The sequence below is a fragment of the Pseudophryne corroboree genome, chromosome 3 (assembly GCF_028390025.1).
Source record: "Pseudophryne corroboree isolate aPseCor3 chromosome 3, aPseCor3.hap2, whole genome shotgun sequence".
In the NCBI taxonomy this organism is placed as follows: domain Eukaryota; kingdom Metazoa; phylum Chordata; class Amphibia; order Anura; family Myobatrachidae; genus Pseudophryne; species Pseudophryne corroboree.
The window spans coordinates 380617098-380640315 of NC_086446.1; the positions used below are offsets into that span (position 1 = coordinate 380617098).

The window sequence follows — 23218 nt, forward strand, 5'->3', positions numbered from 1 at the left end:
TTACCACAAACCGGTGTTGTGTTTTCACTTTCCTGCAAAGGGTTTTATAGCGTATTTATCGGTGTAAGGTGTATAAGCATTGTTAAGGTGTACGCACTGCGGGTACTTCATACCGCCAGCGCTACTTATGGTTTTAAGGTATTACATCGTTGCAGTACTTGGCTGCTAAGGTTTAAAGTATAAGCATATCCTTACATTGTTTCATTAATAAGGTGTACAGTATATCACTCTGTGTGCGTCCGCGCCGCGTGTATGTTGTACCCACGGCACGGCGTCTGATACGCTAAGTGCGTATCAATACGGTACTCAGTACGCAAATAGCGTACTTAGTACGTAGCGTGAATCCGTGTGCGTACGTGCTGCGTGTGCGTTATACCCACGGCACGGCGTCTGATATGCTAAGTGCGTATCAATACGGTACTCAGTACGCAAATAGCGTACTTAGTACGTAGTGTGTGTAATTAGTCTAGCGGCCATAGCGGCTCCACGGTAATAGAGATTCTAGTGGTATAGCTTTATGTTTTAAGATAATAATTGACATTATCAATTGGGGGCTACGTCCGGTCCTCCTCATATCCGCAGCCTAGCAGGACAAGGCAGACTTTATCAGCAAAGGGCGGGAAAGGTATAAAGGTATCCCCTGTTAGCCTTCTCTAGGTCAGGTGGATACACTGGTGCTGATTAGATAAGCGCCTGCTCCGCATGGTTTGTAGGGATGCTGGTGGGATCCGAAAGGTAAGAACGTAAAGCTATTTTTTTTTAAATCTGTGAAATTTCTGTTTGGTGCCAACTGCGCACACAACACACGTAACACACGCACACACCTGTATTTTATTTGTGTATTTTGCTGATCTACTCGCTTGTTGCCATTAGCATTGATTATTAGATCCATTTTGACCCGTGCTGAGAAATTTGTTGCTATTTAGTTAAAAATATAGAGTAATAGTTAAGGGAGTACGTGTAAAACACACACGCAGCCTGGCCTAGTTATAAAGGTTTATACAGGAGATACTGTGTGGTGTTCGGTAAGCGATTATAGTTAAATATCGTTTACATTTATAGAAGTGTGGTATTTGTATTACTGCGGACGTATACGGCCTTTGTACACGTGTTTCGGAAAAACGTTCGAGACTGAGTACGCAACGTAAAGGCCTACACACGTGGCGTATTTTACGCAACGTGCGTACAGATACGCCCACTAAATACAAATCACACAATAGCATTGTTTCAGTTTAGGCGAGATGGTAGCCACGCGATAATAGCACAAATTGATCAGTGTCCAAAATTTAGTTTAAAAACCTTTTTTTCTGTATTACCTCTGGGGAAAGCTATCAGTTAACAGGAAAGGATTTTTCTGATCAGAAAACTATAGAATGTTAGTGTGGGCTGAATAGGGTGTGAATATATTGAACCCCTCTTGGTGAAGCTTGGTGAAACTTGGTGAAGCACGGCCTAGATGAAAACGTGGTGAACACGGTCAGGTGTAAAACGTGCAACGGAGTGTGATAAAGTTTTCGTGGTATTACGCTCCGGCTGTTTTGGAGCACAGTGGGGAGACTCCAGTGATCCTACCACTTATAGATAGCAAGTGTCTATAAGCGGTACGATTGGACCGCACGGTTGTATGGGCAACACGTGACGCAACGTGATACGAGGTTTTGCATATTTGTGCGTAAATCTCGTCATCATACGCGTTATAGGAAGCACATGCAAGCGTGATTTGTGTAAAGTAAAGGTTTAGGGAATTTTCGCCGATCTCTCAGGAAAATCTTGAGAGGTAGGGCCTGCAACGGCTACACGTGTCTGCTAAAGAAGGCGGATCCGTGGTACTCTGAGCAGAAGAAGTTAGTGGAAGAACTTTAAGGATTTCCACCGTAGACTACTGTGTTTGGTGCATTTTAGGAAGTTTTCCCGTGTTAAAAAGGTCCACAATGGAAGCCAAGTGCACAACACAGGGACGTTCAGCAGTCAGGGTTCAGACTGCAGATTTCAGACCCAGGGGGTGAGCTCAGTTAGTAATGTGGGGGAAGTATGGTCCCCACACCGAGACCTTTTGTGATGAATGGACACGAATGACTGTGGGGGATAAAGCACCATTTCCTGGGATAGGAAGTTTTGACTCAGAGGTATTGCATAATCTAAGGCTTCGGATCTGTCTGATAAAATCCCCAAAACAGAGGATCAGACACACAAACTGTTTACATTTATGGCAACGAGAGAGTGATACGCAGAGGGGATTAGCTTACACAGCTGGTTCTAACCCTAGCAGGAAACTGATAGCAACCGCACCACCACCGTACATTACAGGAGAGAAAATGGCTACAGAGAATGGCATACTGATATATGATAAGAGTAAAGTTGATAAATGTATTAATGACGATAAGAGTGCACTTAATAAATGTATTACTGACGATAAGAGTAAAACTGATAAATGTATTAACTCTAACCCGTGCAAGTTGCGCCCCATTTGAAACTTCCCTCAGGATTACAAGCAAGAAGGTGAACCCAGCACGATGTCGGCACTTTCTCTAGCAGCCACCATACAGGACACCCAGGTGGGCACGGCCCAATCGGTAAGAGCAGTAGTAAAGCCCCCTAGCGGAGGGTCAGGTGAGGTCGTGTCCACAGGTAAGTACGGTATTGTACATTATGCACAGACAATTGCACCTCACATTGTAGAGTCAACACAAAATTATGTAATTGAACTAAATCATGTCAGGGTGATCGCAGTCCCCAATGGGAAGACTGACGCACAGGGAGTCACTCCCGTCAGGAACATTGCTATGCATTGTCCCTGGTCCCGGGCAGAATTGAGAACAATTATGTCTGAATTTCCCGATCCCAGAAAAGATCTAGTTGCATGCCAGAGGTTTATTAAAGAATTAGGTAATGCCACCGAACCCACAAACAAAGATTGGCGAACAGTGCTACGAGTATGTCTACCTTCCAATATTGACCCTGCAAAATTTATTACTGATTGTAAATTAGATGCAGAAGTACCTCTCACTGAGGAGTACACTCAGGAGAATGTACGACAAATCAATCTGCAGTTAGGAGTATATTTCCCAACTGTTGTCAAGTGGAATAAAATCTTCTCCATTAGACAAAGAGAAGGTGAAACGGCAGCTGAATATTTCCACCGAGCACTGCAGGAAATGGCTAGATATACTGGGATCGAAGACATTAAGGATAATGTACATCATAGAGAGGTAGCGGTGTCCGTATTAATGGACGGTTTAAAAGAAACGTTGAGAACCAGGGTACAAACCACTCAACCTAACTGGAGAGGTATCTCGGTGGCTGCATTAAGAGAGTCCGCTATCGAGCATGACCATAATATCCAAAGAACCAGGGAAGCACAGGGAGAGCGGTTGATGGTGATGAGCATCCAAGCACTGGAAGAGGCATAAACTCGACAAAAACCCCAGGCCCCTGGCACATAGAGGAAGCCAAGAGTTTGTTATCTGTGTAAAAGGGAAGGGCATTATGCCAGCAACTGTAACAGCACATATAAATTCAGACCCCCTAGACAAGAACACGAGCAAAGTTATGACACACGTAATTGGGATCAGGGATCCTATAGGAAAAATTTTGGGCCGCACCTGTAGTCTGCAGCCAGTGAAGTAAATTGCTAGCCTAGGTAGAAAAAAACCTGAGCTCACAGTGAATATAGTTGGTAGATCATATCTTGTAGATACAGGGGCGGCCAGGTAAACTCTGTGATTTATCTTTAAATGTTTCCTCTTCATCTCTGACGTTCACCGACAGAACTACAGCTCAAACATCACATGTCTACTCGGTCTTTTCAGAGGTCTGCCCAACCCCAGTATATCTCACCAGCATCATTGTGCCTGGCCATGCACAGAGGGTGGAGAGTGGAAATACTGGTGGGGGAAGACTGTGCAGAGATACCGATAGACATGTTGGTGTGACAGCCTGATGGTGAACGGAAATCTGACAATTTTTTCTTTTTATTATTCTCTCTCTTTTTGTTTTTTCATGTTCTACGGATGGTATTTCACACAACAGTTAAACACATGGTAATGCAAGATTTATGCTCCCCACAGAAAAGTCGCTGACTCTGAAAGAATATCGTATCACTGGAGTGTCCGTTCCGGGAAGACTGAGAGGCAGCACTGTTGAGACGGCATCTGAGCAAGGAGAACAACAAGACTAGAGGCGGTTATCGTACCAGTTTTCTTTCCCTTCTATTATTTTCTTTACCTCCCATTACCACTCTTTCCTTCTCCTCCTGCAAGATGGACTTACCCCAAGAGACTGCGTTCCGGGTTTTCCTGTTGACCCTGTTGTTGACCAGAGCAGTCTATTTCGGTGAGAGTACCAGAGAGGTCGAGAAAGGATCTGGAATGGGTTCTGATGACAAGGACGGATTAGTAGAATTCCAAGAGCAACACATTCACCGAGCAAAGGCGAGTATCAGAAAACGATCTGGTAGTCATGACACTAGGAGACATTGTGAAGGGTTATTGGCTGAAGAAAATTGTATCTGTAGAAATTGTGAAAACATAGTTGAGGACGGGTGCATCCAGAGATGTCAGTCCAGCCTTAATATCAACATGGACCGTCATCCATTGAGTGACTATCACTCATTAGTGGGTAAGGTTTTAAACCAAACAGAATGCTGGGTGTGCTCACAAGTACCTCAAGGCCAGAGCAAGTCAGGATTAGTACCGTACCCTTTAACACTAGATGAGGTACTTGAATTAAGGGGTGGGAGACCGGTGGACAAGAAATGTAATATTTCTAGGCCTCCTAGTTTGAAGCTCCACCAATATCATGTGGATAGGTCCTTAATATGTTTCAACATTTCCAATCCCCGAAAGCCGGGAAATTGGGAAGTGACATGGAATAACCAAACCATGGCATTTTCACACAGAGCCGATAGAATGCCCGTAGACCCAGAACTTATACGCCAAATAGCCGACGGTGGGAGATATTTTCGGTATAGGTACACTCTAGGAAGTAGGACCATGCGGGTTGGAGAAGTATCTCCAGGGTACTGTGCGCATATCATACAGCCTGATACGTGTACTGAACAAATGAGAGAGTTAGGGATAGGATTTTTCACCTGGAAGGTTTGCAATATGGTAATGTCATATTCTGTCCCATATGTTCTCCCCGATGATGCATATTTCATATGCGGGAGGAAGGCGTATAAGTGGCTTGCCCCAAACTCAGAGGGATCGTGTTACATTGGAAGAGTGTTGCCAGAAGTAATGACCATTACCCATAATAAGATGAAAGACGTTCACCGCAATGCTCAAGCTCCTTACATTCACACTCACTACGAACACATTGTTAAGAGACACCTTATAGATAGGACAGAGTACGCAGCCTCTAATTTTATCCACGAATCCACCGGGATTCAATTCCTACTCGCGTTAGATATCACCCATACCGCCAGAGGAATTATAAATTTTAGGTATATTCATGCGCTAGCGAACCTGATAGACAATATCACCGAGATGTATGATGACACCTTCAGGTATACTGGGTGGGAATTGCAAGCTTACAAAACGGAACTGATCCAGCACAGGATAGTTCTCAATTACATCACAGCGGTGACAGGCGGGTACTGTGTCACCCTAGCAACTCAGTATGGTGTGAAGTGCTGCACGTATGTCACAAACAGCACTGATGACCCAACCGAGGTCATAGATCAAAAGATGGACGATATCTTGCAATTGAAGTGGGAGTTCCGAAGGAGACACAACCTTACCCTGACTGCTGTGAGTAATGAACTGACCGGCTGGGTTTCATGGTTGAACCCACACAATTGGTTCTCAAGTTTAGGAGAATGGGCTCAAAATGTTATTGTGAATGTAGGAAAGTTTCTCCTTTGTATCCTGGGAGTTGTCATAATGATTGGTTTGATATTTAGGTGTGTTCGGATTTTAATGCGGTGCAAGCGCAGTACCAAAGTGATGAGTTTAAGGAGCGAGAGCATTGTTACACAAACTGGTTTAATTTATGACCCATCAATTGAGACAATGTTGTGATAAGACGTGATTCCACGGTCCGTTTCTTTCACCCGTTTCTCCTTTGTTTTTCTCCCAAGCAAAAACACATCCATTCGGAAGAAGACTTTTGATGGACATTTCTACAGACTTTGATGGACATTTCTACAGACTTTGATAGACACTTTAAAGACTTTTTATGGACACTTGAAAGACTTTGATTACCACCCACAGCAAGGATACAGCCATCCGGACAAGACTTCAACCAACACTCAAAGATGATTGCACACATTATTATGTGAATGTATTTGTGATATGTTTCTTATCTTCATCTCCACAACCTTCAGGTAGTGACACACATAGTCGACAGGTGATATATCCACATACTAGCATTCACATGTTTTTCCCCCTGCATGTATCATCAACTAAATGTGCACCCCATTTGTTGGAACAAGAAGCCGAAAAGAGCTCGGTAGTGTTTGTTGGCCCACTTACAGACCCTTAATACGGGATAAGAAGGATTTAATGTATACTTCGCAATACCTCGAAGCTTATCTAGAACATGTACGGCACGATGATACATGCCCCTCAGACATGAAGTTCATACATACATGCTTTTACTATTCCACTAGGTCATACATTTCCCATCTACTCCTCTCCTCCCACTACCCAATAATTTTTAGGTATTGTATTGTTTTCCTTTTAATCTAACCATCTCTAAAGATTGTAGTGTATATTTTTCTGTTTAGATAGTGGCAGTTATTGTTGACTGCCAAAGGGTGGACTGTCAAAGTCGAAAAATATTGTTATACATATGCCTTGTACTAACCCCATGCACATGCCCGCTGCTCGTGCACCCAGTCCCCCGTGCGTGCACATATCCGCAAGTTGCGTAAGAGTCGCTCCGGCGATCGTGCGCATGATATGTGTCCAATGAACAATGAGATTACAGTGACCATTGTATTGTGTATGCATGTTGTGTATAAAAAGACCACTGTTGCCTGGCTGGAGAGAAGACTCTGAACGCTATCTACCTGATAGCGGAGGACTGGTCCAGGACGCGCTTGCGAACGATTCCCCACGTATGTATATTCTCTGTAGCCATTATTCTCAGTTATTCTGTTTAGATTTCCTTGTTAGTCTGTAGTGTATAACTTGTATCTGTTTACCCCTTTTCTCTGAATAATCCACTGCGGTGTTAGAGCCCAGTGGTTTACCACAAACCGGTGTTGTGTTTTCACTTTCCTGCAAAGGGTTTTATAGCGTATTAATCGGTATAAGGTGTATAAGCATTGTTAAGGTGTACGCACTGCGGGTACTTCATACCGCCAGCGCTACTTATGGTTTTAAGGTATTACATCGTTGCAGTACTTGGCTGCTAAGGTTTAAAGTATAAGCAAATCCTTACATTGTTTCATTAATAAGGTGTACAGTATTTCAGTCTGTGTGCGTCCGCGCCGCGTGTACGTTGTACCCACGGCACGGCGTCTGATACGCTAAGTGCGTATCAATACGGTACTCAGTACGCAAATAGCGTACTTAGTACGTAGAGTGAATCCGTGTGCGTACGTGCCGCGTGTGCGTTATACCCACGGCACGGCGTCTGATACGCTAAGTGCGTATCAATACGGTACTCAGTACGCAAATAGCGTACTTAGTACGTAGTGTGTGTAATTAGTCTAGCGGCCATAGCGGCTCCACGGTAATAGAGATTCTATTGGTATAGCTTTGTGTTTTAAGATAATAATTGACATTATCATGTCCCTCCTGGAGAGAGTCATGTTGGGAGGTATGACACCATATCAAGTCTGTGCACAATAGAAGAACAGTCTGCTACAGCAAGTAGTGAAAAAATACAACTTGATGCTTCACATCGAACATCACCATTGTTATAGCAGCATTATGTAATCGGATCACCAATGTTTTTATGTCATCCCTGACTAACAAGTTTCCAGGGCACCAATACAAACTTTGCATACTGACATACATTTAGAAACTTGAATAAAAATAATATATATACACACACTCGAAACGGTTTGGCACTCCTGTATATTTGAACAATTGCATGCATGCCCTTGAGAGTTAATAGAAGTTGCTGGTGTAAAGCTGTGGCTGCAGGAGAACACAAAAACATTTTCTTCCTGAGGACAAGGCTTATTTAGCCTTGAAACGTTGAAATAAACGTTTTCACTGTTTTGCAAGTTCCTGCAGTGTCATGTTGAGTTTTTCTGCAGCTGCATCTTTACACCAGCAACATTATCTATCTATCTATCTATCTATCTACACAATTTAGTGAAGGTGGTGAGTGTATTCAAGCACTTTTACAACTTTTTATACTTATTCCTGACGACCGGCACCAGCCCGAAACATATGTCGAATGTAGAATTAAAGTATGTAATTACACCCACTGTGATTGTCTCCTGAGTGCCGCCTATTCCCCTACATGCTATATGGCACCGAGGAAGTTGAATACAAAGACGGAGTGCCGGTCATTTTGGAATGTATACAGTATATATATATATATATATATATGGAAAAAATCAGGAGAATGCGCCCATAGTGCAGATAAATTTATTTCACACAAATTAAAAACAGGACATTCCATGGATTATAAAAGACTCGTACCATAAAAGACCCACTCTTTGGGCCAGTTAAAACACATGAAACAATCCACCAGGCTATCCACCAAACCTGCTGCAGTCAAAGACCGGACCATGCACCGCGCCGGTAGAAGCCGAACTCGTCAGGTCACTCACAGTGAAGCAGCTGGGATGTGTGAGCCGGGTGGGAGAAGACGCACGTCTGGCAAGCCCCGCCATGCGCGGTGCATGGTCCGGTCTTTGACTGCAGCAGGTTTGGTGGATAGCCTGGTGGATTGTTTCATGTGTTTTAACTGGCCCAAAGAGTGGGTCTTTTATGGTACGAGTCTTTTATAATCCATGGAATGTCCTGTTTTTAATTTATGTGTGAAATAAATTTATCTGCACTATGGGCGCATTCTCCTGATTTTTTCCAGACACAATTTGCTCAAGGAGTTCTGAGCTTCATTTGGAGATTTGCAGCGGTGTTGGTTACACCAGTGCTACAGCCCAGGGATTCATTCACTGTGGACTGACAAACTCTCATTATAGGATCACCAGCGCACCTGTACCTTTTTCTCCATATATATATATATATATATATATATATATATATATATATATATATATATATATATATATATATATATGTCTTCAAATTATTGATTATGAACATAAAGTATGCCATTTTGTCTTAAACAGCTACTTTAGTGTGCAGATGTCCTTATCAAGTTAATGCATTGCCATTGCCATGGCAGGGTCGTAACTAGGGGGGGGGGGGGGGGGGGCGGCTAAGCGGGCATGCTCCCCGGGTGCAGGATTTGAGGGGGCGCCAAGGAGTTACAGAGAAACAGATTTTTTTTTTATTTTTTTTTACTGGTAGTGCTGTGCTGCTCCAGTGAGACAGCAGACAGCTCCCAGGGCAATGTATCTGACCCACCTGTCTGCGACGCTGTGCAGGTGAGCTCCAGTACCTGGGATCTCTCCTATGTCGGCTTCTGTCTTAAACTCTCTTCTTTGCCATGCAGTGCTGCGACTAGCGTGCAGTGCACCCTACAAGATATAGAAGCGCACTGTGCTCCCAGTTAGCAATATCAACCTCCGCTTTGCCTCCCAGATGGGAGAATTTGGTGTCGCTTATAGGGTGGTGTAGTGCAGTGATGAAGTGTACCATATAGGGTATGTAGTGTAGTAATCTATTGCAGTACATAGGGGCATGTAGTGCACTGATGTGGTGTAGCATATAAGGGGATGTAGTGTAGTGATGTAGTGTAGCATATAGGGTATGTTGTGCAGTGCATAGGGGCATGTAGTGCAGTGATGTAGTTCAGCGTGTAGGGGATGTAGTATAGTGATGTAGTGCAGTGATTAGGGGAATGTAGTGCAGTGATGATATAGTGCATTGTATGGGAAGCAGAGAGGAGCATGTAGTTAAATACGCTGGTGGGGCATGTGACGCATAGGGAATTTGAGGCACATAGGGGAATATTGTCCAATAGTATCCCCTTTTTTCAAAACTTTTGATAATCTGATTATTTTAGTGTGATGGGGTTGGTTTGTTTGTCGTTTTTTTTTTTTTTTTTTGAGGGGGCGTCAAATTACTGCCTTGCCCCGGGTGACGAAAATCCTAGTTTCGGCCCTGGCCATGGTAATGGGTGAGCTACGGAGCCTGTTACTGTGTGAACTGTCGACATTTTATAGAAATTAATGTATGTAATGTAGCGTTGCATTGTAATTCATGGGTGTCCGCCAGTCAGCTTACCGACGCCGGGATCCCGGCGGGGAGGGGCGAGTGCAGCTTGCCCCTTGCGGGCTCGTGCGGTTGCCACGCGTTCTATTCCCACTCTATGGGTGTCGTAGACACCCACGAGTGTAAATAGTCCCTGTTGGTCGGCATGCCGACCATCGGGATAGTGAGGGGTCGGGATGGTGGAGGAGGTCATGTGATGTCGGTCTCCCGACCGCCGGTCACATGAATACCACCCATAATTCATACATATCTTGTGATGTGTACAGTTGTGTCAGGTTGTATATTACTTTACCTTGTACAATATTATGTTGTTATATCATTCAATGGGGGATATTCAAATGTTTGAAAAGTCAGTTGGGTGTCTGTTTTTTCCTATCTAATAGGAAAAAACAGACACCCAACTGACTTTTCTAACATTTGAATTCCCCCCTTTGAGTGCTAATTTGGTGTGGCCATGCTATTAGTAGCTGTATTTTATGCTGTTATTAGATAGCTTCTACAACATGCCCTCTATATTCTGAATGCAGTCAGATTTATTTATAATAGGTGTGCCTTCCTAATTTTTGTTTTCATAAACAAACTGGAGGTTGGTAGTCCCAACTTGTTTTTTCCACCTTATTGTCCCCCTTTTATGTCAGTCTCATGAGAGCTGATTCATTGAATAGCTTGCCTCACTACAAAAGTTTACATTGATTCAGCCAGTTCTGCCAGCCAGTCACTATTGTTAGCGCCGGTGTCCCAACGCGCCGCGTTTCAGGGAAGTAGACGCACTAAATAAAGTACATCTCCCAGCAGCCCTTAGTGCCGAAGCAATCCGGTGCTAAGGCCTGCTGGGAGCTGTAGTTTATTGAGTGCATCTTCTTCCCTGTAATGCGGCGCATTGAGACAGCAGCGCTTACAATAGTGACTGGCTGCTTGGCTGCTGTGCAAGTCTCCGGGAGAGCCACCGCCAAAGGGAGGACAGCAGCTTAGCTGCTTCCAGGAGGAGAAGCAGGAGAAGCATTACCCATCCCTCCCCCACTCGCAGTACCTCCGGGTCCCATCCGCAGCACCCCTACACACCCCCATCCACCACCCGCGGTGGCTGCAGCCCCCCACCCACAGCACCCCCACACCTGCCCCTCCCCCACCTGTGGCACTCCCGCACCAGCCCCTCCCACGGCACTCCTGCACCAGCCCCTCCCCCACCCGTGGCACCCCCGCAACCACCCCACTCCCACTCGTGTCTCCCCCGCACCCGCCACTTCCCCAACCACAGCACCTACTAGGTCATTCATCAGGCCCTGCGTGCACTGTTCACGCCGCTGCAAGGGGCTACGACTCCTTAACCATCGCACGCCCTTTGTCCATGCAATATTTAACCACTCACACAATTATGATTGGAGGTAATACTCCATATAATACAAATATTGCACGCCACAAGGGCGTGCAAGGGTTAAGGGGGCGTAGTCCCTTACGACGGTGTGAAGAGCGCCAGTAGGGCGCGATGAATCACCTAGTCTTTTATCTCAGCCAAAGCCGTGTGTAGACAAGTCTGCAGTGGGTGGGGCTGGATTACTGTGTAGTCGAACTGAGCATCTAAACATTTACTATACAACAGCACAAAGCCGTGGGGGCTTAATTTCCAAAGCATTGGGTTGTAAAAGCTGGCGCATCTGATCATGTTTATGCCCGAAAGTTAAAATAAGAATTTACTTACCGATAATTCTATTTCTCGGAGTCCGTAGTGGATGCTGGGGTTCCTGAAAGGACCATGGGGAATAGCGGCTCCGCAGGAGACAGGGCACAAAAAAGTAAAGCTTTTACCAGATCAGGTGGTGTGCACTGGCTCCTCCCCCTATGACCCTCCTCCAGACTCCAGTTAGGTACTGTGCCCGGACGAGCGTACACAATAAGGGAGGCAATTTGAATCCCGGGTAAGACTCATACCAGCCACACCAATCACACCGTACAACTTGTGATCTAAACCCAGTTAACAGTATGATAACAGAAAGAGCCTCTTAAAGATGGCTCCTTAACAATATAACCCGAATTTGTTAACAATAACTATGTACAGTATTGCAGATAATCCGCACTTGGGATGGGCGCCCAGCATCCACTACGGACTCCGAGAAATAGAATTATCGGTAAGTAAATTCTTATTTTCTCTATCGTCCTAAGTGGATGCTGGGGTTCCTGAAAGGACCATGGGGATTATACCAAAGCTCCCAAACGGGCGGGAGAGTGCGGATGACTCTGCAGCACCGAATGAGAGAATTCCAAGTCCTCTTTTGCCAGGGTATCAAATTTGTAGAATTTTACAAACGTGTTTTCCCCCGACCACGTAGCTGCTCGACAGAATTGTAATGCCGAGACCCCTCGGGCAGCCGCCCAAGATGAGCCCACCTTCCTTGTGGAATGGGCCTTAACAGATTTAGGCTGTGGCAGGCCTGCCACAGAATGAGCAAGTTGAATTGTGTTACAAATCCAACGAGCAATCGTCTGCTTAGAAGCAGGGGCACCCAACTTGTTGGGTGCATATAGTATCAACAGCGAGTCAGATTTTCTGACTTCAGCCGTCCTTGAAATGTATATTTTTAAGGCTCTGACAACGTCCAACAACTTGGAGTCCTCCAAGTCGCCAGTGGCCGCAGGCACCACAATAGGTTGGTTCAGGTGAAACGCTGATACCACCTTAGGGAGAAAATGCGGACGAGTCCTCAGTTCTGCCCTATCCGAATGGAAGATTAGATAAGGGCTTTTATAAGATAAAGCCGCCAATTCAGATACTCTCCTGGCGGAAGCCAGGGCCAGTAACATAGTCACTTTCCATGTGAGATATTTAAAATCCACCTTTTTCAATGGTTCAAACCAATGGGATTTGAGGAAATCTAAAACTACATTTAGATCCCACGGTGCCACCGGAGGCACCACAGGAGGCTGTATATGCAGTACTCCTTTAACAAAAGTCTGTACCTCAGGAACTGAGGCCAATTCTTTTTGGAAGAATATTGACAGGGCCGAAATTTGAACCTTAATAGATCTCAATTTGAGACCCATAGACAATCCTGATTGTAGGAAATGTAGGAAACGACCCAGTTGAAATTCCTCCGTCGGAACACTCCGATCCTCGCACCACGCGACATATTTTCGCCAAATGCGGTGATAATGTTTCGCGGTGACTTCCTTCCTTGCCTTAATCAAGGTAGGAATGACTTCTTCTGGAATGCCTTTCCCTTTTAGGATCTGGCGTTCAACCGCCATGCCGTCAAACGCAGCCGCGGTAAGTCTTGAAAGAGACAGGGACCCTGTTGTAGCAGGTCCCTTCTCAGAAGTAGAGGGCACGGGTCGTCCGTGACCAACTCTTGAAGTTCCGGGTACCAAGTCCTTCTTGGCCAATCCGGAGCCACTAGTATTGTTCTTACTCCTCCTCACCGTATAATCTTCAATACCTTTGGTATGAGAGGCAGAGGAGGAAACACATATACTGATTTGTACACCCAAGGTGTTACCAGTGCGTCCACAGCTATTGCCTGTGGATCTCTTGACCTGGCGCAATACTTGTCCAGTTTCTTGTTGAGGCGAGACGCCATCATGTCTACCATTGGTCTTTCCCAACAGTTTATTAGCATGTGGAAGACTTCTGGATGAAGACCCCCCTCTCCCGGGTGAATATCGTGTCTGCTGAGGAAGTCTGCTTCCCAGTTGTCCACGCCCGGGAAGAACACTGCTGACAGTGCTATTACGTGATTCTCCGCCCAGCGAAGAATCTTGGCAGCTTCTGCCATTGCACTCCTGCTTCTTGTGCCGCCCTGTCTGTTTACATGGGCGACCGCCGTGATGTTGTCCGACTGAATCAACACCGGTTTTCCTTGCAGGAGTGGTTCCGCCTGGCTTAGAGCATTTTAGATTGCTCTTAGTACCAGAATGTTTATGTGAAGAGACTTTTCCAGGTTCGTCCATACCCCCTGGAAGTTTCTTCCTTGTGTGACTGCTCCCCAACCTCTCAGGCTGGCGTCCGTGGTCACCAGGATCAAATCCTGTATGCCGAATCTGCGGCCCTCCAATAGATGAGCCTTTTGCAACCACCACAGAAGATATACCCTTGTCCTTGGCGACAGGGTTATTCGCAGGTGCATCTGAGGATGCGACCCTGACCATTTGTCCAACAGATCCCTTTGGAAAATTCTTGCATGGAATCTGCCGAATGGAATTGCTTCGTAAAAAGCCACCATTTTTCCCAGGACTCTTGTGCATTGATGTACAGACACCTTTCCTGGTTTTAGGAGGTTCCTGACAGGTCGGATAACTCCTTGGCTTTTTCCTCGGGAAGAAAAACCTTTTTCTGAACCGTGTCCAGAATCATCCCTAGGAACAGCAGACGTATCGTCGGAAAACAGCTGCGATTCTTGGAATATTTAGAATCCAGTCGTGCCGTCGAAGAACTACTTTAGATAGTGCTCTTCCGACCTCCAACTGTTCTCTGGAACTTGCCCTTTTTAGGTCGTGCAAGTAAGGGATAATTTAGATGCCTTTTTTCTTTGAAGAAACATCTTTTCGGCCATTACCTTGGTAAAAAGGCCCGGGGTGCCGTGGATAATTCAAACGGCATCGTCTGAAACTGATATTGACAGTTCTGTACCACGAACCAGAGGTACCCTTGATGAGAAGGACAAAATTTGGACATGGAGGTAATCCTTGATGTCCAGGGACACCATATAGTCCCCTTTTTTCCGGTTCGCTATCACTGCTCTGAGTGACTTTATCTCGATTTGAACCTTTTATGTAAGTGTTCAAAACATTTTAGATTTAGACTATGTGTCACCAAGCCGTCTGGCTTCAGTACCACAATATAGTGTGGAAAAATAATACCCTTTTCCTTGTCGTAGGAGGGGTACTTTGATTATCACCTGCTGGATATACAGCTTGTGAATTGTTTCCAATGCTGCCTCCCTGTCGGAGGGAGCCGTTGGTAAAGCAGACTTCAGGAACCTGCGAGGAGAAGATGTCTCGACTCTCCAATCTTTACCCCTGGGACAATACTCGTACGATCTAGGGGTCAACTTGCGAGTGATCCCACTGCGCCCTGAGACTCTTGAGACTACCCCCCCACCTTGAGTCCGCTTGCACGGCCCCAGCGTCATGCTGAGGACTTGGCAGACGCGGTGGAGGGCTTCTTTTCCTGGGAAAGGGCTGCCTGCTGCAGTCTACTTCCCTTACCTCTATGTCTGGGCAGATATGACTGGCCTTTTGCCTGCATGCCCTCATGGGAAAGGAAAGATTGAGGCTGAAAAGACGGTGTCTTTTTTAGCTGAGATGTAACTTGGGGTAAAAAAGGTTGGATTTCCCAGCTGTTGCTGTGGTCCCCAGGTCCGATGGACCGACCCCCAAATAACTCCTTCCCTTTATACAGCAATACTTCCATCTGCCGTATGGGATCTGTATCACCTGACCACTGTCGTGTCCCTGACATCTTCTGGGAGATATGGACAACGCACTTATCTTGATGCCAGAGAGCAAATATCCCTCTGTGCATCTCACATACATATATATAGAATGCATCCTATTAAATGCTCTACATGAATAAAATATTTTCAGTCAGGGAATCCGACCAAGCCAACCCAGCACTGCATCTCCAGGCTGATGGCGATCGCTGGTCGCAGTATAACCACCGTATGTGTGTATATACTTTTTAGGATATTTTTTCAGCTTCCTATCAGCTGGCTCCTTGAGGGCGGCCGTATCTGGAGACGGTAACGCCACTTGATAAGCGTGTGAGCGCCTTATCACCCTAAGGGGTGTTTCCCAACGTACCCTAATTTCTGGCGGGAAAGGGTATAACGCCAATATTTGCTATCGGGGTAACCCTACGCATCATCACACACTTCATTTTATTTTATCTGATTCAGGAAAAACTACAGGTAGTTTTTTCCACTCCCACATAATACCCTTTCTTGTGGTACTTGTAGTATCAGAAACACGTAACACCTCCTTCATTGCCCTTAACGTGTGGCCCTAATGAGAAATACGTTTGTTTATTCACCGTCGACACTGTATTCAGTGTCCGTGTCTGTGTCTGTGTCGACCGACTGAGGTAAATGGGCGTTTTTAAAACCCCTGACGGTGTTTCTGAGACGCCTGGACCGGTCCTAATAGATTGTCGGCCGTCTCATGTCGTCAACCGACCTTGCAGCGTGTTGACATTCTCACGTAATTCTCTAAATAAGCCATCCATTCCGGTGTCGACTCCCTAGAGAGTGACATCACCATTACAGGCAATTTCTCCGCCTCCTCACCAACATCGTCCTCATACATGTCGACACACACGTACCGACACACAGCACACACACCGGGAATGCTCTGACAGAGGACAGGACCCACTAGCCCTTTGGGGAGACAGAGGGAGAGTCTGCCAGCACACACCAAAAACGCTATAATTATATAGGGACAACCTTATATAAGTGTTTCTCCCTTATAGCATCTTTTATATATATACAATATCGCCAAAATCAGTGCCCCCCCTCTCTGTTTTAACCCTGTTTCTGTAGTGCAGTGCAGGGGAGAGCCTGGGAGCCTTCTCTCCAGCTTTTCTGTGAGAGAAAATGGCGCTGTGTGCTGAGGAGATAGGCCCCGCCCCTTTTACGGCGGGCTCGTCTCCCGCTATTTTTGAAGTTAGGCAGGGGTTAAATATCTCCATATAGCCTCTGTGGGCTATATGTGAGGTATTTTTTGCCTCTAATAAGGTTTTTATTTGCCTCTCAGAGCGCCCCCCCCAGCGCTCTGCACCCTCAGTGACTGTTGTGTGAAGTGTGCTGAGAGGAAAATGGCGCACAGCTGCAGTGCTGTGCGCTACCTTTATGAAGACTCAGGAGTCTTCAGCCGCCGATTTTGGACCTCTTCTCTCTTCAGCGTCTGCAAGGGGGCCGGCGGCGCGGCTCCGGTGACCATCCAGGCTGTACCTGTGATCGTCCCTCTGGAGCTAGTGTCCAGTAGCCAAGCAGCAAATCCACTCTGCACGCAGGTGAGTTCACTACTTCTCCCCTAAGTCCCTCGTTGCAGTGATCCTGTTGCCAGCAGGACTCACTGTAAAGTAAAAAACCTAAGCTAAACTTTCTCTAAGCAGCTCTTTAGGAGAGCCACCTAGATTGCACCCTTCTCGTTCGGGCACAAAATCTAACTGGAGTCTGGAGGAGGGTCATAGGGGGAGGAGCCAGTGCACACCACCTGATCTGGTAAAAGCTTTACTTTTTTGTGCCCTGTCTCCTGCGGAGCCGCTATTCCCCATGGTCCTTTCAGGAACCCCAGCATCCACTTAGGACGATAGAGAAAATGGCAATGCTTTTTGTAGTAGTGTCTTGCTAGTAAAAGCATTGCCCATTTTAAATATTGGGCATATACATAATTAGAGGGTTGCTTTGTAAATAAACCCCATGATGTGAATATCCTCATCTGTATATGAATTGTCTTCACATATTATAATAGTATTGCTAACAGACCTCATACCATATCCACCATTTTCATATATATTTTAAGTGTGCTTTGTTAAGCTCGGCAGAGATGGCCCTAAAACCACTATGATGCCCTAGGCAATATTTTTGCTTGTGCCCCCTAGCACCACTACTAGTTCCGCCTCTGACCCTTTCCCAGCACCATCACCCCTCACCCATAGCAGTCCTCATTTTGGTCCTCCTACCCCCTATATTTGAAATAGGAACAGTGCGCACACTCGGCGCACAGCCTAACAAGGGGCGTGATCTTGCTGGGAAGGGGCATGGCCACACAATAGTACCCCCAATTCAAGTTACATCACATAGCAGTGCAACTTTATTCATATTTTATCATGCGATAGTGTCCCTTATTCACGTTACATCACACAGTAGAACCACTTTACCTTATATACGTTACTCCTCACAGTAGTACCCCTTATTCACATTACATCACACTGAATTGCTCCTTATCCAGAATACACCACACCATATTGCTCTTATTCACATTAGACTACACAGTAGTGCCCTTTGTATACGTTAAGCCACACAGTAGAGCACCTTACACACATAATGCCACACATTAGTAATGCATTTATACACATAATACCACACAGTAATGCCCCTTACACATATGACACACATTAATGTCCTTATAAACATAATGCACCTTACACATTATGTCAACCTTTATTAATGCCCTTATACACATAATGGACCTAATTCTGAGTTGATCGCAGCAGCAATTTTGTTAGCAGTTGGGTAAAACCATGTGCACTGCAGGGGGTCAGATATAACATGTGCAGAGAGAGTTAGACTTGGGTGGGCTGTATTCAAACTGAAATCTAAATTGCAGTGTAAAAATAAAGCAGCCAGTATTTACCCTGCACAGAAACAAAATAACCCACCCAAATCTAACTCTCTCTGCAAATGTTATATCTGCCCCCCCCTGCAGTGCACATGGTTTTGCCCAATTGCTAACAAACTTGCTTCAATCAACTCAGAATTACCCCCAATGTCCCTTACACTTTTGCCGCACATTATAAATGCCCTTATACACATAGTGACACACATATACCAGACATTATTAGTGCCCTTATACACATAATGACACACACAGTGCACCTTACAGATATGCCACACATTATTAATGCATTTATACACATAATGTCCCTTACACATATGCCGCACAGTATAAATGCCCTTATACACATAATGACACAAATAATGCCGCTTACACATATGCCGAATACTATTGAACAACCAACCCACCTGCACACAGCACTCACATGGCCACTAACACTGTGGAGGTAATTCCAAGTTGATCGCAGCAGGAAATTTTTTAGCAGTTGGGCAAAACCATGTGCACTGCAGGTGTGGCAGATATAACATGTGCAGAGAGAGTTAGATTTGAGTGGGTTATTTTATTTATGTGCAGGGTAATACTGGCTGCTTTATTTTTACACTGCAAATTAGATTGCAGATTGAACACACCCCACCCAAATCTAACTCTCTCTGCACATGTTAAATCTGCCTCCCCTGCAGTGCACATGGTTTTGCCCAGTTGCTAACAGAATTCCTGCTGCGATCAACTTGGAATTACCCCCTGTGACCTCTGCCTGGATACAGATGTGTCCTCATACATCTTGCCTGAATACGCCATGCAGCAGGAGATGCTTGGCGTGAGTCAGCTGGGAGCTCTGCTAACGTCGAGTGCCTTTTTTTGCCAAAATGTGTCTTATTTACTTTGCTATGTGGCTAGGATGCAGAAGCAGCTTCTGCTGGTTAAAATGATATGTGTCATTCCTATGGAGGTAATTCTGAGTTGATCGCAGCAGGAACTTTGTTAGCAGTTGGGCAAAACCATGTGCACTGCAGGGGGAGGCAGATATAACATGTGCAGAGAGAGTTAGATTTGGGTGTGGTGTGTTCAATCTGCAATCTAAATTGCAGTGTAAAAATAAAGCAGCCAGTATTTACCCTGCACAGAAACAAAATAACCCACCCAAATCTAACTCTCTCTGCACATGTCATATCTGCCTCCCCTGCAGTGCACATGGTTTTGCCCAACTGCTAACAAAGTTCCTGCTGCGATCAACTCAGAATTACCCCCTATATTCTGTGGCTGTATCTGCATACAAAATACTACGTTACAGTGATTTCCAGGAACACACTGTAACGTAGCATTTCGTATGCAGATACAGCCGCAGTCACAGAACATAGGCATGCCACATATAATTTTAATCAGCATAAGCTGCTTGTGCCCCTAGGCATTTGCCTAGTTTGCCTATGGCTCTGAAGCTCAGCACACGTTTTTTGCAGTTATATGAATCACTTGCTCCAAAATATTCTGTCACGCTGAAATGCATGAAATGTATATCTTTTTTCAGATTATCGACACTGTTCCTCTGGAAGACACATCACCTGAAATGTTTGAGCCTTTCCGCCCTTTATACGAAGTAATCCCGGATATGCCACGTCCTCCAGAATCCTTTTTCAAGAATCACATTGGTGTGTAAATCGTATGAAGCTCAGTGTGCTCCAGAATCTAACATACTTATGTTGTATCAGTCTTTAATAGTATTACGTCATATTTTGTATAAAATAAGTAGCATATATTGGTATGTATTAGATTGTCACCAGTCTAGTTTGATATGTATAGAGCATGATCAATAACCGTAAACTTTAAACAGTTAGTAGAGAAGTTAACATAGGGGGTAAATCAGATCTGATCGCAGCAGCACATTTGTTAGCTAATGGGCAAAACCATGGGGGTAATTCTGAGTTGATCGCAGCAGGAAATTTTTTAGCAGTTGGGCAAAACCATGTGCACTGCAGGGGAGGCAGATATAACATTTGCAGAGAGAGTTAGATTTGGGTGGGTTATTTTGTTTCTGTGCAGGGTAAATACTGGCTGCTTTATTTTTACACTGCAATTTAGATTGCAGATTGAACTCTCCACACCCAAATCTAACTCTCTCTGCACATGTTATATCTGCCACCCCCTGCAGTGCACATGGTTTTGCCCAACTGCTACAAAATTTCCTGCTGCGATCAACTTGGAATTACCTCCAATGTGCACTACAGGTGGGGCAGATATAACATTTGCAGAGAGAGTTAGATTATAATGTTTCTGTGCAGGGTAAATACTGGCTTCTTTATTTTTACACTGCAGTTAATTTTTCAGTTTGAACACACCTCATTATCCTCATCAAACATGTCGACACAGCCGTACCGACACACTCCACACACACAGGGAATGCTCAATATAGAGGACAGGACCCACAAAAGCCCTTTGGGGGGACAGAGTGAGAGTATGCCAGCACACACCAGAGCGCTATATAAGGCAGGGACTAACTGAGTTATGTCCCTTATAGCTGCTTTTTAATATAAACTATATACTGCGCCAAATTAAATGCCCCCCCTCTCTCTTTTTTTACCCTTTTCTGTAGAGTAGTCTGCAGGGGAGAGCCAGGGAGCTTCCTTCCAGCGGAACTGTGAGGGAAAAATGGCGCCCAGTGTGCTGAGGGAGATAGCTCCGCCCCTTTTCCGCGGCCTATTCTCCCGCTTTTTTTGGAATCTGGCAGGGGTATTTACCTCATATATAGCCCCTGGGGCTATATATTGAGGTATTTTTGCCAGCCAAGGTGTTTTTATTGCTGCCTCAGGGCGCCCCCCCCAGCACCCTGCACCCTCAGTGACCGGAGTGTGAAGTGTGAGAGGAGCAATGGCGCACAGCTGCAGTGCTGTGCGCTACCTTGGTGAAGACTGATGTCTTCATGCCGCCGATTTTCCGGACCATCTTCTTGCTTCTGGCTCTGTAAGGGGGACGGCGGCGCGGCTCCGGGACCGAACATCAAGGCTGGGCCTGCGGTCGATCCCTCTGGAGCTAATGGTGTCCAGTAGCCTAAGAAGCCCAATCCGGCTGCAAGCAGGCGAGTTCGCTTCTTCTCCCCTTAGTCCCTCGCTGCAGTGAGCCTGTTGCCAGCAGGTCTCACTGAAAATAATAAACCTAAGACTATCTTTCTTCTAAGAGCTCAGGAGAGCCCCTAGTGTGCATCCAACCTCGGCCGGGCACAAAATCTAACTGAGGCTTGGAGGAGGGTCATAGTGGGAGGAGCCAGTGCACACCAGGTAGTCCTAAATCTTTCTAGAGTGCCCAGCCTCCTTCGGAGCCCGCTATCCCCCATGGTCCTTTCGGAGTTCCCAGCATCCACTACGGACTACGAGAAATAGAATTACCGGTGAGTAAATTCTTATTTTCTGTGCAGGGTAAATACTGGCTTCTTTATTTTTACACTGCAGTTAATTTTTCAGTTTGAACACACCCCACCCAAATCTAACTCTCTCCGCACGTTATATCTGCCCCACCTGCAGTGCACATGGTTTTGCCCATTAGCTAACAAATTTGCTGCTGCGGTCAGATCTAAATTAGGCTCATAGCCTGTTAAAGATTAATCTCATCTCTAGTAAATTACTATAAAATGACATTCCACAATGACCTATAACACCATAATACTGCACATGCTATAATATTGGTGGCTAGGTTGCAGCATGTTTGGCCCCAAAATGACTCACTAGGAATCGGATTGAGATGGAATGGATTATTATTAGACATGCTGGTACATGTGGCCAAAATATGTACACTGTTGGCTTCTGTGTTCAGTCCTCTTCCAGCCATGCTAATAGGCCCTAAGTGAAAATGGATCCAGACGTTTGGTCTAGACTCCAAGTGGTCAGATCTAGCTCTGTCTGAGCACCTGCATAAATTGAAATTGAGTCCAGATATGTTGCGTCACCTTTTGTGGCTCCACAATAGCTTTAAGGACATATGTTGTATATTGAACATTATCACTACATTAGGAGTGCCTCAGTGAAGGAGAGTCAGCCAATAGCTTAATGGTAATATACTATACAATACAACACATATGCAATTGCTGCCGCCATTTATTGTTTAAAGCCCACTTATAAAATCATTTGTTGACACAATAGGATCCCATTATAATATGTAGTAATAATAATAATAATCAATTTAGTCAAGCTGACCAAGTTTACAACAAAAATGTTTCCCATTAGTAGGCACCTTGCTGGAAACATTGATTTTCTGTTTCTCAGACTACTTTTGTTTCTGATATAAGACCTCTGGAGAAATCATCTCCACTTTCTATGCAGCTCAGAGACCAACACATACTGCAGCTAGGGAGATATTAATTCCAATTCATTTGTTTTCATGTTACAGAGAAGGAAACATCTGAGAATATACAAGAAGAGCAGGAGGCGAATGAGGAGATCCAGGATCAAAATTCAGGAGGAAGTCACGGTTATGAGAACACAGCTGACTTAGGTGCACACTCAGGGCAGGAAGAGCCAGAGCAGCAGAGAAACCCTCTAGGTCTGTAATCAATTCCCTACTTTCCAGCAGTTGTATGTAGTGATTGTAGTCTTAAG

At 45.2% G+C, this 23218-nt stretch overlaps 1 protein-coding gene across 2 annotated transcripts in view; it reads left to right on the top strand.

Moving 5' to 3' along the window:
- ACBD4 (acyl-CoA binding domain containing 4) overlaps window positions 1-23218 on the top strand; it is a 136700-nt gene that overhangs the window by 107783 nt on the left and 5699 nt on the right. For both annotated transcript variants that reach the window (XM_063959986.1, XM_063959987.1), the window contains 2 exons: window positions 20161-20281; window positions 23010-23162. In XM_063959986.1, coding sequence (XP_063816056.1) covers window positions 20161-20281; window positions 23010-23162 — 274 coding nt within the window. The remainder of the gene's footprint in view (window positions 1-20160; window positions 20282-23009; window positions 23163-23218) is intronic.